The 13,127-nt window shown below is 54.0% G+C and overlaps 1 protein-coding gene across 2 annotated transcripts; it reads right to left on the bottom strand.

Annotated features, from left to right (window-relative positions):
• Positions 1-350: 350 nt before the first annotated feature.
• On the bottom strand, positions 351-13,060 carry LOC105541738 (chromosome unknown open reading frame, human C14orf79). 2 transcript variants are annotated; one of them, XM_011982896.1, is made up of 5 exons: positions 12,269-13,060; positions 10,392-10,537; positions 7,893-8,022; positions 6,711-6,827; positions 351-659 (listed from the first exon to the last, which is right to left on the bottom strand). In XM_011982896.1, exons 1-5 carry the CDS (start codon positions 12,689-12,691, stop codon positions 651-653), a joined length of 825 nt encoding a protein of 274 aa, XP_011838286.1. In that variant the 5' UTR covers positions 12,692-13,060; the 3' UTR covers positions 351-650. The 2 variants fall into 2 exon arrangements, with proteins under 2 accessions (XP_011838286.1, XP_011838285.1); XM_011982895.1 differs by lacking the exon at positions 351-659 and adding an exon at positions 4,247-5,175.
• Positions 13,061-13,127: the final 67 nt, after the last annotated feature.

Raw genomic sequence — 13,127 nt, 5'->3', positions numbered from 1 at the left:
AACATGAAATCTTAGGTGGTTTTGTACTTTTCTTATTTTCTAATATAAACATTTAAAGCTATAAATTTCCTTCTAAGCACTGCTTTCACTCAGATTTTGATCAGTGCACTTTCATTATTCAGTTTCAATTACTGTCTAAGTTTCCAGTGACCTCGGTGGACCCACTGGTTATCTGGACATGCGTTGTTCTCGTGACCTCCTGCTGTGTAGCCATCATCACTAGCTTCACAGCATGCAGCACCTACCATCTGTTACTGCCATGATCTCATGCCAGGGCTTGGCTGGGCTCAGCCGGGTGGTTCTTGCTGGGATCTGTCAGGCCATTGCTGTCAGGCAGCGGCTGCAGCTGGGTGCACCCCGCCCTGAAGGCTTCCTCCCTCCCAGGGCTGGCATGCTGGCCGGAAGGCTCCAGCAGCCGGGTCCTTGAGCATCTGTCAGCATCTCTGGGATCGCTCCAGACATTTCTCCAGCATAGAGGCTTCAGGGTGGCCAGGTGTTTTGCATGATGGCCAAAGTCTCTGAAGGCCATGTCCCTGGCCTCTGATGTGGCTGACGGCTCAGCATCTGATCCGCTTGGAGAGAGCTCCACGTCCACTAGAAAGAACGAGGGCTTTGCAGTGTCACTCAGGCCAGGTGATGGTCACGTTCCTTCAGGGCCTCTAGGAATCAAAGGCCAGGATAGATTTACACATTCAAGAAATTTGGGGAAATACTTATGAAGGACAAAAGGGTTAGAAAGCAGGAGCAGGCAGAGGAAAGCTGCCAGCCTCGATGCAAGCCTGGCATCTGTGGGAGGAAGGGCATCTGCCACACCCATGGGCCCAGGGCAGAGTGCCCATCTGAGGCTGAGGTGGGCAGAAATGGCTGGCTCTACACCACTCTATACACAGCACGGACTGGGGACAGCTGGGAGGGGGCAGCTGCTGGCTGGGAGAGGTGGCTTCCCTCTTGGGTCAGGTCCTCTATCAGTATTATTTGGCACAAGAGCCCAATATGGCACGATGGACCCCAGCATGCCCCATGTTTGCACTGGCTCTGCTCCTGAGCCACTCCAGTAGGGTGCTCCTGGGGGCACCTGTCTTCCTGCCAGCTGTCCCTGCAGATCAGCTCCAGCTCAGCTCCTTTGCCTAGGCCTGTTCCTGTGCAGCCACACTCGCTGTGAAAGGCCTGCATCTCAGCCTGGGAAGGCGTCAGGCCTTAATTCCTCACTGTCTTTCACCCCTAACCCAGAGAAGCTGCTTTCCCGCACCTGCTACTTCAGGGCCTATGAAGTAAGTCTTTATTGAAAAACAAAAAACAAAGAGAGAGGCCAAGGCAGGAGGATTGCTTGAGCTCAAGAGTTCAAAACCAGCCTGGGCAACATGGCAAGACCCCGTCTCTAATCAAAACCAAACCAAACCAAACCAAGACCCTTTTAGTAGTTAACCAACTTTTACTAGTTAATTCTTTTTTTTTTTTTTTTTTTTTTTTTTAAGAGAAGGGGTCTTACTCTGTTGCCCAGGCTGGAGTGCAATGGTGTGATCACAGCTCACTACAGCCTCCAACTCCTGGGCTCAAGCAATCCTCCCACTTCAGCCTCCTGAGTAGCTGGACTACAGGTGAGCGCCACCACACCAGGCTAATTTTTTTTTACTTTTTGTAGAGATGGGGGAGTCTCACTATATTGCCCAGCCTGGTCTCAAACTCCTTGCCTCAAGCGATCCTTCCACCTTGGCCTCTCAAAGTGCTGGGATTACAGGTGTGAACCACACACCAGGCCTAGTAATTCTTTATAGTTTTTCTTCTTCAGATAGCTGGTGTGGTTTCTGTATCCTGGCTGATAATGCCTTCATTTTTAAATAATATTTCTTTTTTTTTTTTTTTGAGATGGAGTCTCGCTCTGTCACCCAGGCTGGAGTGCAGTGGCATGATCGCGGCTCACTGCAACCTACCCCTCCCAGGTTCAAGTGACTCTCTTGTCTCAGCCTCCCGAGTAGCTTGTATTACAGACATGCGCCACCACGCCAGGCTGATTTTTGTACTTTTAGTAGAGACAGGGTTTCTCCATGTTGGCCAGGATGGTCTCGATCTCCTGACCTCGTGATCCACCCGTCTCGGCCTCCCAAAGTGCTGGGATTACAGGCTTGAGCCACCGCGCCCGGCCAGCCATTGTTCTTATAATTGCTTCTCTATACGAATCTCCTGTTTCCACCCTAGCTGCCTTTAAGGCCTGTAGTATGTGTTCAGGTGTGGTTTTCTCCACATAACTTCCTTGCAGTTACGGAGATTCTTGGATCTGTGGATTATTTTCTTTCATGAATTTCAGAAAGTTCTTAGCGATTCAGTCTTGGAATATTTCTTCTTTATTCTCTCCTGTTCCTGCTCTGGGACTCCAGTTACAACCGGTTAGGCCATCTGACTTTGGCCCGCAGATCTTGGACCCTCTGTCGTTTTCCCTCCCCTCTCTCTGTGGTTGGATCTTCTCTAGTGACCAATCTTCAAGTTAACTGATTCATTCCTCTGTGGTGTCCAGTCTGCTGTTAAACCCATCTAAAGATGATTCATTTATATACTATTTTTTCATTTCTAGCATCTTCATTTTGTTCTTTTCTGAAGTGTCCCTGTTTCTGCTGAACGTCTCTATCACTTCGTGAATGTCACCTGCTATTTCCACAGGCCCTCCCCACCTCCCCAGAGTTCCTTCAAAGCCCTTGACTTCAGTTTTACCACTGGGGCTGTCTCTGCTTCTGCTGCTCACTGTGGCTCACGTTTTCTTGCCTTTTCATGTGTCTTGTAATGTCTTATTGTAGGCTAGACAGTTCGTATAAAAGAACAATAGAGGCTGAAGCAATGTTTATTTCCCGTGAGGGGCACGTGCCTTCCGCTGAGAGGCTGCCCGAGTGGGCACGGAGTTGTCCTTTCCTGCAGTTGAGCTGGTTCTGGACTTCTCTGCAGCTGTAGTTAGGCCTTCAGATGCCCTGAGGGTGGATCAGGGCACGGCTTCGGTGGGGTCTGAGCACAGTGATTGTGGACATCAGCCTGTGTGTCACAGCCAAGCCACCGGCTTTGGGGGCTGCATGATTTCTCTGTTCTTCAGCTGGACTGCCGTCCTTTTTGGCCACTGGGGGCTTCCTTTGCTCTCCATTCCAGCCCCTTGCCTGGTGCCCGGGGGCGTCTTGCAGCCCTGCTGCCTCTTCCTCAGCCTTTGGGGGCTTGCCTCCCGCCCACTCTCCCAGCTCCCCTGCTGGGCCTCCGGACTTTGGGAACAAAAATCCCAGCACGTCTGTGAGAGGGGCGTTCTTGGGGGAGTGTCTGTCAGCTCCCTGCCCCCACTCCCAGCTGTGGCACTTTCTTCCTGAGCGCTCAGCGTGGACCTGAGCGGGCCGGGGAGCTTTGAACCTGTCTGTTGCAGGGTCCTCCAGACCCTGGGGGCTTGGCAGCTGCACAGCGGGCAAGCGGTTTGCATGCATGTTGCCTGGTCCCTCCTTACCTGACCCTGTGAAGGTCCTCCTCTCACTCCTCTCACTCGTCTCTGGGGACAAGAGCAGCAGGGCCTCTCTTCTCTACCGGGCACCACAGAAGTCAGGTTTGGAACCTGTTGCTTCTGAGGCTCCTGTAAGGCCACAGGGAGGTCAGGAGAAAGGCTTGGCCTTCTGAGGTCTGTGGGTCACCAACATCCAGCCAGGTGAGGAGCAAGGGCCACCATGGGTGACAGCGTGATGCCGTGGCACAGTCTGAACCCAAATCTTGGAATGGAAGGAGCAGGATGGAATATTTCGGCTTGTTAAAGTCTAACTTTTAAAGGTTAGGAAACCAGGGCATCTCCTGGAAGGGCTTTGTAAAGGGGCCCAAAAGACAGTGCCTTTGAAGGAAGCTGCGTGTTAGAAAAAGTCTAAATTCCCAGTTTCACCTGGCTGAAAATGAAAAATAAAAACAGCTTTCCAAACCATGTGATATCCAAAAACAAACAAAAAGGAATGATCCTCATCGCAGACCTAAAGTCACATGCAGCATGGTGCTGGCTGTGCAGCTGGGTGGCCGAGGCCACGGTGTGTGCAGGGACATCCGCTTCCTCCTCCCTTATGATGGAACCTCCTGCCCATCACTGCGCACATCCCACTGATAACCACGGCGACATGGGGGCTGTGGTTCCCCGTGTGGCCTTGGCTGGAACAGAGACAGCCAGGGTGGCTGCTTTCTTAGACTTCAGGAGGGGACAGGATTTCAGGTATCAGTCCCCCCAGCTGATGAAGCAGTGAGAACAGGCTTATCTAGGCGGTTTTATTTCATAAAATTTTACAAAAGTCAGGGCTGACTTCTTAGCTCTGCCGTTCGAAGAGCACGGTTTTCCTTAGCAGATAATTAGGGGAAGCCATGGGCCCACCAGAACCTCTTGCAGGCCAGTGGTGTGACTTCCTGTCCACAACCATGAGGGAGAAAGGCCTGTCCTTGAGGCGGCTGGGCAGAGGCCCGGGCAGTGAGTGAGGGCACCTGCGAGGCTTTGAGGAAACTGCACACCTGCACACCCTCATGGTGCCCTGACCACATGGCAGCCAGGGCCAGGGCAGAGTGTGACAGCTAGAGGGTTTCTGAGCACTCTCAACAGCTGTCTCTCTGGTGACATTTCAGCGCCTTCCCCTTTTCCTCTGAACTCACGGATTGGACCACAAGTTGTTCCCCCGGACTAAGCAGCCCAGAAGCCATGCCCAGGGTCCATCCCTGGGTACCCCCGCCAGGTGCCAGAAGCATTCACATGGGGCAGGGGGCCCATGGGTGCCACCTGGACCCCGACAGCCTGCCATGGCACCCAGAAACCTCTGTTTCCCCACAAGGACTGGCTCTGCCAAGGACACATCCTCCATCTCCTGGTCAGACCTGAGATGAGCCCAGAGCACAGGACAGGTCCCGTTGGAGAGATCCCAGGAATGGGCCTGGGATCTGGAAAACAGCTCCACAGACAGTTCTGGTTTCCACATCAACCCAACCAGGAAGAAAATGAAAAATTCCTCATAAAGGTACAAAGTACTCCTGATTTTAGCAAACGTCGCTATTAAAGAGTGTCAATTTGAGCTTGCGTGGAGTGAACATCTTTTTCCTTGGAATAGTGATGTGCTGGCCACCTCCGCATGAGGGGGTCTTCAGGAAGCGGCTGCATGTCATCAGCCTCCCCTGTCTGCTGCCAGGCGGCCCCGAGAGCTGAGATGAGAGGACAGCAGTCAGGCACGCGCACCCCCGGCAATGAGAAACGCTAGCTTGGGCGTTTGCCCCTGGCCGCCCCGGCCTCTCGGCCCCCTAGTGTTCTCTCCTTGGTTCTCCTCTTAGAAACCTTCTCATCATGAGGTGTCACCAGAGAGGCGCACAGGGAAAACATGCTGGGGCTTCTCATGATTGAGTCTGTGGCTCTGGCCTGCAGCCAGCCCCGAAGACAGCAGTGGGCCCACATCTTAGGAGGGGTCTCTGGCCCTTGTGCTGCGTGTCTGGCACTCCTTGGTGGAGGCTGTCACTACCCTGCACACTCACAGCCCTGCAGTGGCCACTCTTGGACGACACCACAGACTTCCCCCAAACAGCTGTGGCTGGATGTCTGCCCCAGCATGGGCTGCTGTGAACAACACAGCCACGAACATGTCTTCATGGCCTGCTGCTCTAGGACAACCCTCCTGTGCTGGGGTGTTTTTCAAAAAGATGGACAGCCTGTGAAGACGGCCGATGAGGGCCCTCTTCTGTTGCACCATGGCACCTGTCACCTGTCACCTGTCTGCTGACCACTCAGGGCACCCACCCCACGTCAGCTGGGGGCAGTGCCACATTCATGCCAAATTCTAGCCCAGAAGCTGACCCTGGCTGCCTCCTCTGCTATGCAACCTTCCTGCTGTCCCAGCTCAGGCTCAGGTCCTTGTCACCTTCTACCAGACCACAGGGCAGTACTTTACCCCTGCGCCTCCCTGCATGTCACTCTTCATGCAGATGGCTGCCCATGTGTCCCTCCCACCATCTCCTGGGTGTACACAATGAGCCCCGACTGTTCCAGGGTCCTGGGTCTCCAGGATGAGAGGAAACCAGGTGAGCTAGGCCTGGCCATCTCACCCCTCCTGCAATACCTGCTCTAAGAGTGGGCTCCAGACTCCAGCCCAGAAAAGCTTTTCTTCCCCCTGATAAAAGAGAGCTGCAGGAAGAAGTCCCCTTCTCTCCCCATCCCCTCTGCCGCGAGCCCGGCTGTGATGATGTGATGAAGTGACTCTGCGGCAAGAACCGCAGCTCATGAGAAAGCTGTGGGCAGACCCTGTGTAAGGTAAGCGGCCTGTGACTGAGGCCGCCAGTCAGATCAGTCCATGACAGCTGCCCAGGCGGAGTCACATCCCCGGCCCAACAGTCACAGCCTGGTCCCGCCTCATCCTTCCAGCCTCATCATCCACACCTGGCATCTCAGCTTCCCTGCAGCTCCTTCTCTGCCTGGCTTCTCCTGCCAGTTCTCCTGTGTGACCCACCCATATCCTGGGTCCTCTGGCCTAAGAGTCTTTCTGGATGATATTTCTATTCCTTGGCACCCTGCAGTGGTGTTAACAATTTGCCTGTCTGCCCTAAACAGTAGCAACGTTTGTTTTCTGTAAGTTCACAAGACTCAACGGAATAAAACAAGCAACTGACTCACATCAGAGAAAGCAGAGGCCTCCGCATGTGTGGACACCACGAGCGCGGTTCCCCGAGGCCTCTCCTTGGTGACCACTCACCTTGGTCTGGATCAGGGCTTTACAATGCTGGAGACGGAAGCTGCCGACAGCGAGGAGCCCTTCAGGCTCTCTGAGGTCACAATCTTCCATGATGGGGCCCTGGCCTCCAGAAAGGTTCTAAGGAGACAGACCCCATCAGACGGCCAGTACAGGCATCATTTTGTCTCCTGTTTTCTTTTCCCCGGAGCCCTTCTACTAATTTCATTCTAAAACTGCAAAGTTCTCTCAGGCCCCTCTGCAGGTCAGGTCACCCGTTTCCCCTAGCCCTGCCACTCGCTGCCCCATCCCCGGCTCACAGGCCTCGCTTCCCTTCAGGACCTCAGCACCCCTCAGCTGCTCAGCGGGAATAACACCTTCACGGCCACTTTCAGACACACCCTCCACGCTGCTGCCACTCGGAGCTGGCCCATCTCTGAGCCTTCTATTCAGGCTCCCATTTCCTAGCCTCCTGGTTCTCCGTTTTCCTCACAATGACACAGTCAGGGCTGATCTCACTGGGAACCTCTGTTCCTTTCTGCCCTTCACTTCCTTCCTGGCCAGCCCAATGTGGCCCACGGGCCAACAGGGCAACCGTTTTCATGCCCCTGTCTGCACCAGGGCCAATCTGCCTGCCTGGCTGGCCGTTTTTGAGTTTTCCATGTTTGAAATTTTCCATAATATTTAAGAATGAAGAAAGATCCTTGAAATCTAGATTGCTGAAAGGCGGCCCTCCCTGTGACTGGTGTTTTCGGTCACAGCCCAGGAGCTTGAGCACATGCACGGCAGTCTGCAGTCTGTGCGTGGCAGTGGTGCGTGCGGCGGTGTGTGCGCACAGCAGCAGTGGCGTGCGTGTGGCAGTGTGTGTGGTGTGGGCATGGTGGTGTGTGCGCACGGCAGTGTGTGGCGGTGTGTGTGTGGCAGTGTGTGTGCACTGATGCACATCTCTGTGTGCTTTGTCAGGTGCGGGCTCAGGCCTTTCCAGAGCCTTTCCTTACCTCCTGCTCTAGGCTTTGCTGGCTCCTGCCTCAAGCATTTGGGATTCATCCAATGGCCTTGACAAGTTTATGGGGCCACCTAGTGGCTTTAACCCATCTGACCCCACACTTCTGCCTACACCCACCCCTTGGGCGCGGCCAAGGGCCACTGGCTACAGTGAAGTTCAACCACGCTCTCAGGAGCCCTGTGTCAACCCAAACGACCTACCTTCTGCGTAGCATCTATTCCGAGAACAAGAAGGAAGTTCTCCTGGCAATGGGACTCGCTCCAGAGGCATTGAGAAGTAGACGTGGTATGTTTGCTCTGAAGGGCTCTCCAGAGTTTTCTGGATTCATTACTGGAAAACAGATGCAATTGTTAAAAGGTGACCTTGAAAGCCTTCTGAGGAGACCACTGAAGCACTGCCCGAGGCACACAACGGGGCGCCTGCCCTTTACCCCCAAGCCGAGACTCACGAGAGTTCTGTTAAGAACTCTAAAAACAGCATTCCCGGGCTGGGCATGGTGGCTCATGCCTGTAATCCCAGCACTTTGGGATGCCGAGGCAGGCAGATCACGAGGTCAGGAGTTCAAGATCTGCCTGGCCAACATAGTGAAACCCCATCTCTACTAAAAATACAAATATGGGCGCCTGTAATCCCAGCTACTGGGGAGGCTGAGGCAGGAGAATCGCTTGAACCCGGGAGGCGGAGGTTGCAGGGAGTGGAGATTGCACCACTGCACTCCAGCCTGGGCAACAGAGTGAGACTCCATCTCAAAAATAAATTAAAAAAAAATAATAGTAACAGTGTTCCCTGCAGGAGCACTGGCCTGCCTCGTTTATTTGTCCATTTATACTTTTATTCAAACAACACGTGCCATCCTGCAGTACCCCAACCCACCTCCCGTGCCCCCTCTATGCCTCACAGCACCTGGCCTGGAGTAGCTTACTCACTGCCACTACTGACTGTCTCCTCCAAGGAGTGGAAGCTCCATGAGGCCAGGTATTTTGCTGGTTTTGTTCACTCAAGTGCCTAGAACTGTGCTGAGTACAAAATAGATGCTCACGAACCAAGAGTACCAATGCATGCTTAGGAGAACAGATGAACAAACCAACGGTGAATGTCTACTATGTGCCACGTCACTGCTATGTACTATGAGGGACTGAGAAGGTCTGCCTGTAGGAAGTTCATGCTCTAGTAGAGAAGGGAAAATGAGTACAAGGCCAGGTGCGGCAGCTCGCACCTGTAAACCCAGCACTCTGGGAGACCGAGGAGGGCAAATCACTTGAGCTCAGGAGTTCGAGACCAGCCTGAGCAACATAGCAAAACCCTGTCTCTATAAAAAATACAAAAATTAGCTGGGAGTGGTGTCAGGTGCCTGGAGTCCCAGTACTCAGGAGACTGAGGCAGGAGGATTGCTTGAACCTAGGAGGCGGAGGTTGCAGTGAGCTGAGATTGCGCCACTGCACTCCAGATAACTACAGAATAATAGCAGATGTGCTAAACGCCAAACCATTTCCAAAAAATACCCCAGTGTTTCAGAACACACAAACCATGCTCTACTCCACCCCCAAAGTACCATCCAGCCTTCTGTTCCACGAGTGTCCAGCCCTGCCAAGTCCTGACACCCAGGACTCCCCACGCCTCTGGGTCCAAGAGTCATGCTGCCGGGGACAGAGACGTCAATACTGCCAGCACAGTGCCCACCCCCACCATCAGCTTGCTGGGACCACATTCTTGGCAGTTTTTCCCCAGGGATCATGCTTGGCAGAAGTACCACATACAGAGGGTATACTGGCCATCTGGGCAATGCTGGTTGTGGCCTTCTGGGCTCCAGGCTTCTGTCCTCAAGCCCCTGTGGAGGGTACCCTGGGGCAGGTGCTGGGTTGGACCCCAGTAGAGGCCACAGTGGGCTGGGCTGGAGCCCAGAATGGCCTGTCTGCAGAGCTCTCTGAAAGTCCAGGCCTGCTCAGAGACACACAAATCAGCAGGCTGACCTGGCTCTCCCCTGGCTGCTGGGAGACCCACTCCACAGACCACACCGAGGGGCACGGAAGCTAGCTCTCCCCAACCTTCACTTCCCTCCTCCCTCTGGGGCCTTGGGCCAACTTACCTTGAGCTTCTCAACCACTGCTGCCTAATCCGCTAGAGCACTGTTTGTCTTTCAATGCTTAGTTGAAAGTGTGTCCCTGAAAAATGGCCATCTGCGAGCGACTGCGGGTGTACTTTCCCCTGGAAGCCCACAGCCCTGCAGGCAGCACTGGGAGCACCCCTGGGGCTGGGGCCTGGGGCTGACAATGGGGCTCCAGAGTGTGGACTGTTTTCTAGAACTCTGTGGCTGAGGACCACGAGGCAGCCAGGGTCCACTCAGCCAAGTCCCCCAGAAAGCCCCTGTGCCCACTGCTCAGGCCCACCAGCCACTCGCACTGAGTGCGAGCCCCTCACCTACTCCACCAGCACTGCACTGAGACCCAAGGGGAGCTGGGCTCGGGTCCAACTGCTCCAGGTGAGCGGGTGGGGGAGGGGGATGAACAGGGCTCCGAGTGGAAGGCCACAGCTGGAGCGATCGTGCTGCCTGCTTCTCATAGGACCCCATGACCCACAGACGGCAGGGACTTCGGGAGAGATGCTACTCTCTATAAAGGCAAAAACAAAGCCTCACACACCTGCTTTTATCAAACAAAAGTACAAATGCAGTTGCTGTAAGAAATATTGAAGTTCATTACCACAATTTATGTACACATTCAAGGCCAGGTTTTTCTTCACTGCTTATTTCTAGGAAATGGTCTATGGTGGAAACGTCTTCAGCTGCCTGCTGGACTGTTACTTCTTGAAAAGCACACTTTAAAATGTTCTCATAGCTGAGAATGGACTGAAAGAACAAAAGCATACCAAAGTTAGGAGAAAGACACACATAACGTTACCTTATTCCAAAGAAATAACTGTAATGGAAATGAAATTTGTAATTGAGCATACCATTAGTGTTACTATCACTCGACATATTCATTCCTAAAAATCACCATGTTAGCAAAATCACACAAAACCAGAGGACTCATGGGAAAGGTGGGGTTAGGGCAAAACATTCAAACTTCGTCAGTGACACATGAAAAAAGATGGTCACCCAATAATGTTAGTTCTGTTTTCCATGTTTGGTTAAGAAATTATACATGTGGCCAGGCGCGGTGGCTCACGCCTGTAATTCCAGCACTCTGGGAGGCCCAGGTGGGTGGATCGCGAGGTCAGGAGTTCAAGACCAGGCTGGCCAACATGGTGAAACCCCGTCTCTACTAAAAATGCAAAAATTAGCTGGGCATGGTGGTGTGTGCCTGTAATTCCAGCTACTTAGGAGGCTGAGGCAGGAGAATTGCTTGAACCCAGGAGGCGGAGGTTGCAGGGAGCCGAGATCGCGCCACTGCACTCCAGCCTGGGTGACAGAGTGAGACTCCATCTCAAAAAAAAAAAAAAAAAAAAGAAATTATACATACTACAATAAGCACAGCACTTTACCTTGGAAAAGATGAAGACTCGCAGGCTGAGTTAGTGTGAAGGGGTGGGAGGAGGGCGGTCTGAACTGGGAGAGGTCCTAACACCAGGTGTTGACAGGTGTGCTATGTCGGGGCGCTGAGCGTTGTGTGAGGGTGTGCGTGTGCGAGTCTCATGTATTCCAACCGGCCCCAGCTCAGCTGGGGGCAGTTTTTTGCATTCATCTACTCTTTCTTGTGAAATTTCAACTATGCTCAAATTGTACCCTAATACATCAACTATGCTGGAAAACAAATCCTGTATTCAAAACAAGCATTACAGCAGACCTTACTCTATTAAGACTGGATCTCATCAGGATTCCAGGGAAACTGCTTTAGAAAACAAACAGTCCAGCCCTGAGAACCTAAATATCTTTATTTCCTTTCTCACTGGTTTTATTCCTTATCTCTCATGATGGTGTTTGGGATGAACCATTTGGGAAGGTGGCAGAAAAAGAGGAACAATGGAAGGAAGAAGACAGGAAAAGAGAAGGAGCGGAAGCGTCACCAAACAGTAAACACCCGGCAGTCTGCTCTGAAAGAGCAGGGGGCAGGGGGCTGAGGGCTGGGACCCTGGCTCCCGGACAGGTCGGACTGGGCATCACCCAATTCATTACAAGCTCCCGGACAGGTTGGATCGGGCGTCACCCAATTCATTACAAGAAAGTTGAAATGTGATCATGTGATTTTAGAAGCTCTGAGACTTCTAAACTCAGCAGATTAAGAATTCAGACAAAAAGCTCCTCCTCAAATGCCCTGAGCTGGGACCAGTGCAGCCCCCGCCAATGGGGAGTGGACAGGCCGGGGGAGGAATGGTCAGAGAGAGTGACCCAGCTCAGGTGGCCCCCACCTGGCCTTGGTGTGACCCATTTCTGCAGCTTCCTCTGCCAACTCATTCCTTCCCTGGCCTCAGGATGGGACAGCCAACCACATGGCCAGGGACGAAGGCCAGGAGAGCAGCAGACTCTCCGAGGCTCTCAGCCCCCTCCCTGGCCAGCACGCCACAACATTCGAGGGCTGCAGGCCTCTTGGTGTGTACACATATCCCACTCAACATGGTGACCACAGCACGGCAGAAGTACCTCAGAAGGTGGGACGGCAGCAGTTCCTGTCACCCAAGGTCCACCCTGGCACGGTTGGTGAGAACTGCACTCCTTTGGGGCAGAAGTGGTTCTTGGTGGCTGGGGTTCTGTGGGTCTCTCCAGGAGTTCAAGGGACTGTGAGAATTGTCCAGACTTGGCTGAAGATTCCCGAAAGCCTTCAAACTCCCCCCAAGTGCTGCTGTGTTCCCCAGGGTCAGGATATCGGGTAACGCAGGTGGAACCGCCCTCACGGGGCAGGGAGATGCTGGCTTCCCCATCGGACAGGAGAAGGTCGGGGCAGGTCCGTATCCATTCCAAACTGGCATCACTTAGCCTCTCAGGTGCCACTCGGAGGGAAGCGCTGGCTGCTTCCTCCCGGAGGTCACTCAAAGGCTCTCCCCCCGGCTCCTGCCGGTCTTGCATCTTGGAGCCGCCAGGCCAGCAGAGGCCCGATGGGCAGCTGCTCAGGAGACATGCACGTCGCTGTGCTGGCCGCCCGGGACTGCCCAACCTTCCCCTGCCCTGGAGAGGGCCTGGGGACGCTGCAGGAGTGCCCCGGGCTGCCCAGTGGCTGACAGTGGAAAGGGCCCACGTGCTGCTGTGGAACTGATACAAACCACAGGCACGGCCCGGTCGCCCGGGAGTCCTGGCTTCCTCCTACGCGTGCGAGCGCGGAGTCCGACACAGGGGCGTGTACCGGACCCACGGCAGGTGTGAGAGCGGCGGCCCAAGGCGGGGCTTCTGCTCTGGAGAGATCCGCGAGGGGGCCTGGGAGGTCCACACTGGCCAGAGGGAGTGGGTGCGGCGCCCCAGGGCCTCCCGAGAGTCCCTCTCGCACGCGGCCCGCAAGGCAGTCCTG

The sequence above is a fragment of the Mandrillus leucophaeus genome, unplaced genomic scaffold, assembly GCF_000951045.1.
Source record: "Mandrillus leucophaeus isolate KB7577 unplaced genomic scaffold, Mleu.le_1.0 Scaffold244, whole genome shotgun sequence".
In the NCBI taxonomy this organism is placed as follows: domain Eukaryota; kingdom Metazoa; phylum Chordata; class Mammalia; order Primates; family Cercopithecidae; genus Mandrillus; species Mandrillus leucophaeus.
This window is presented reverse-complemented; position numbering and strand designations above follow the sequence as displayed.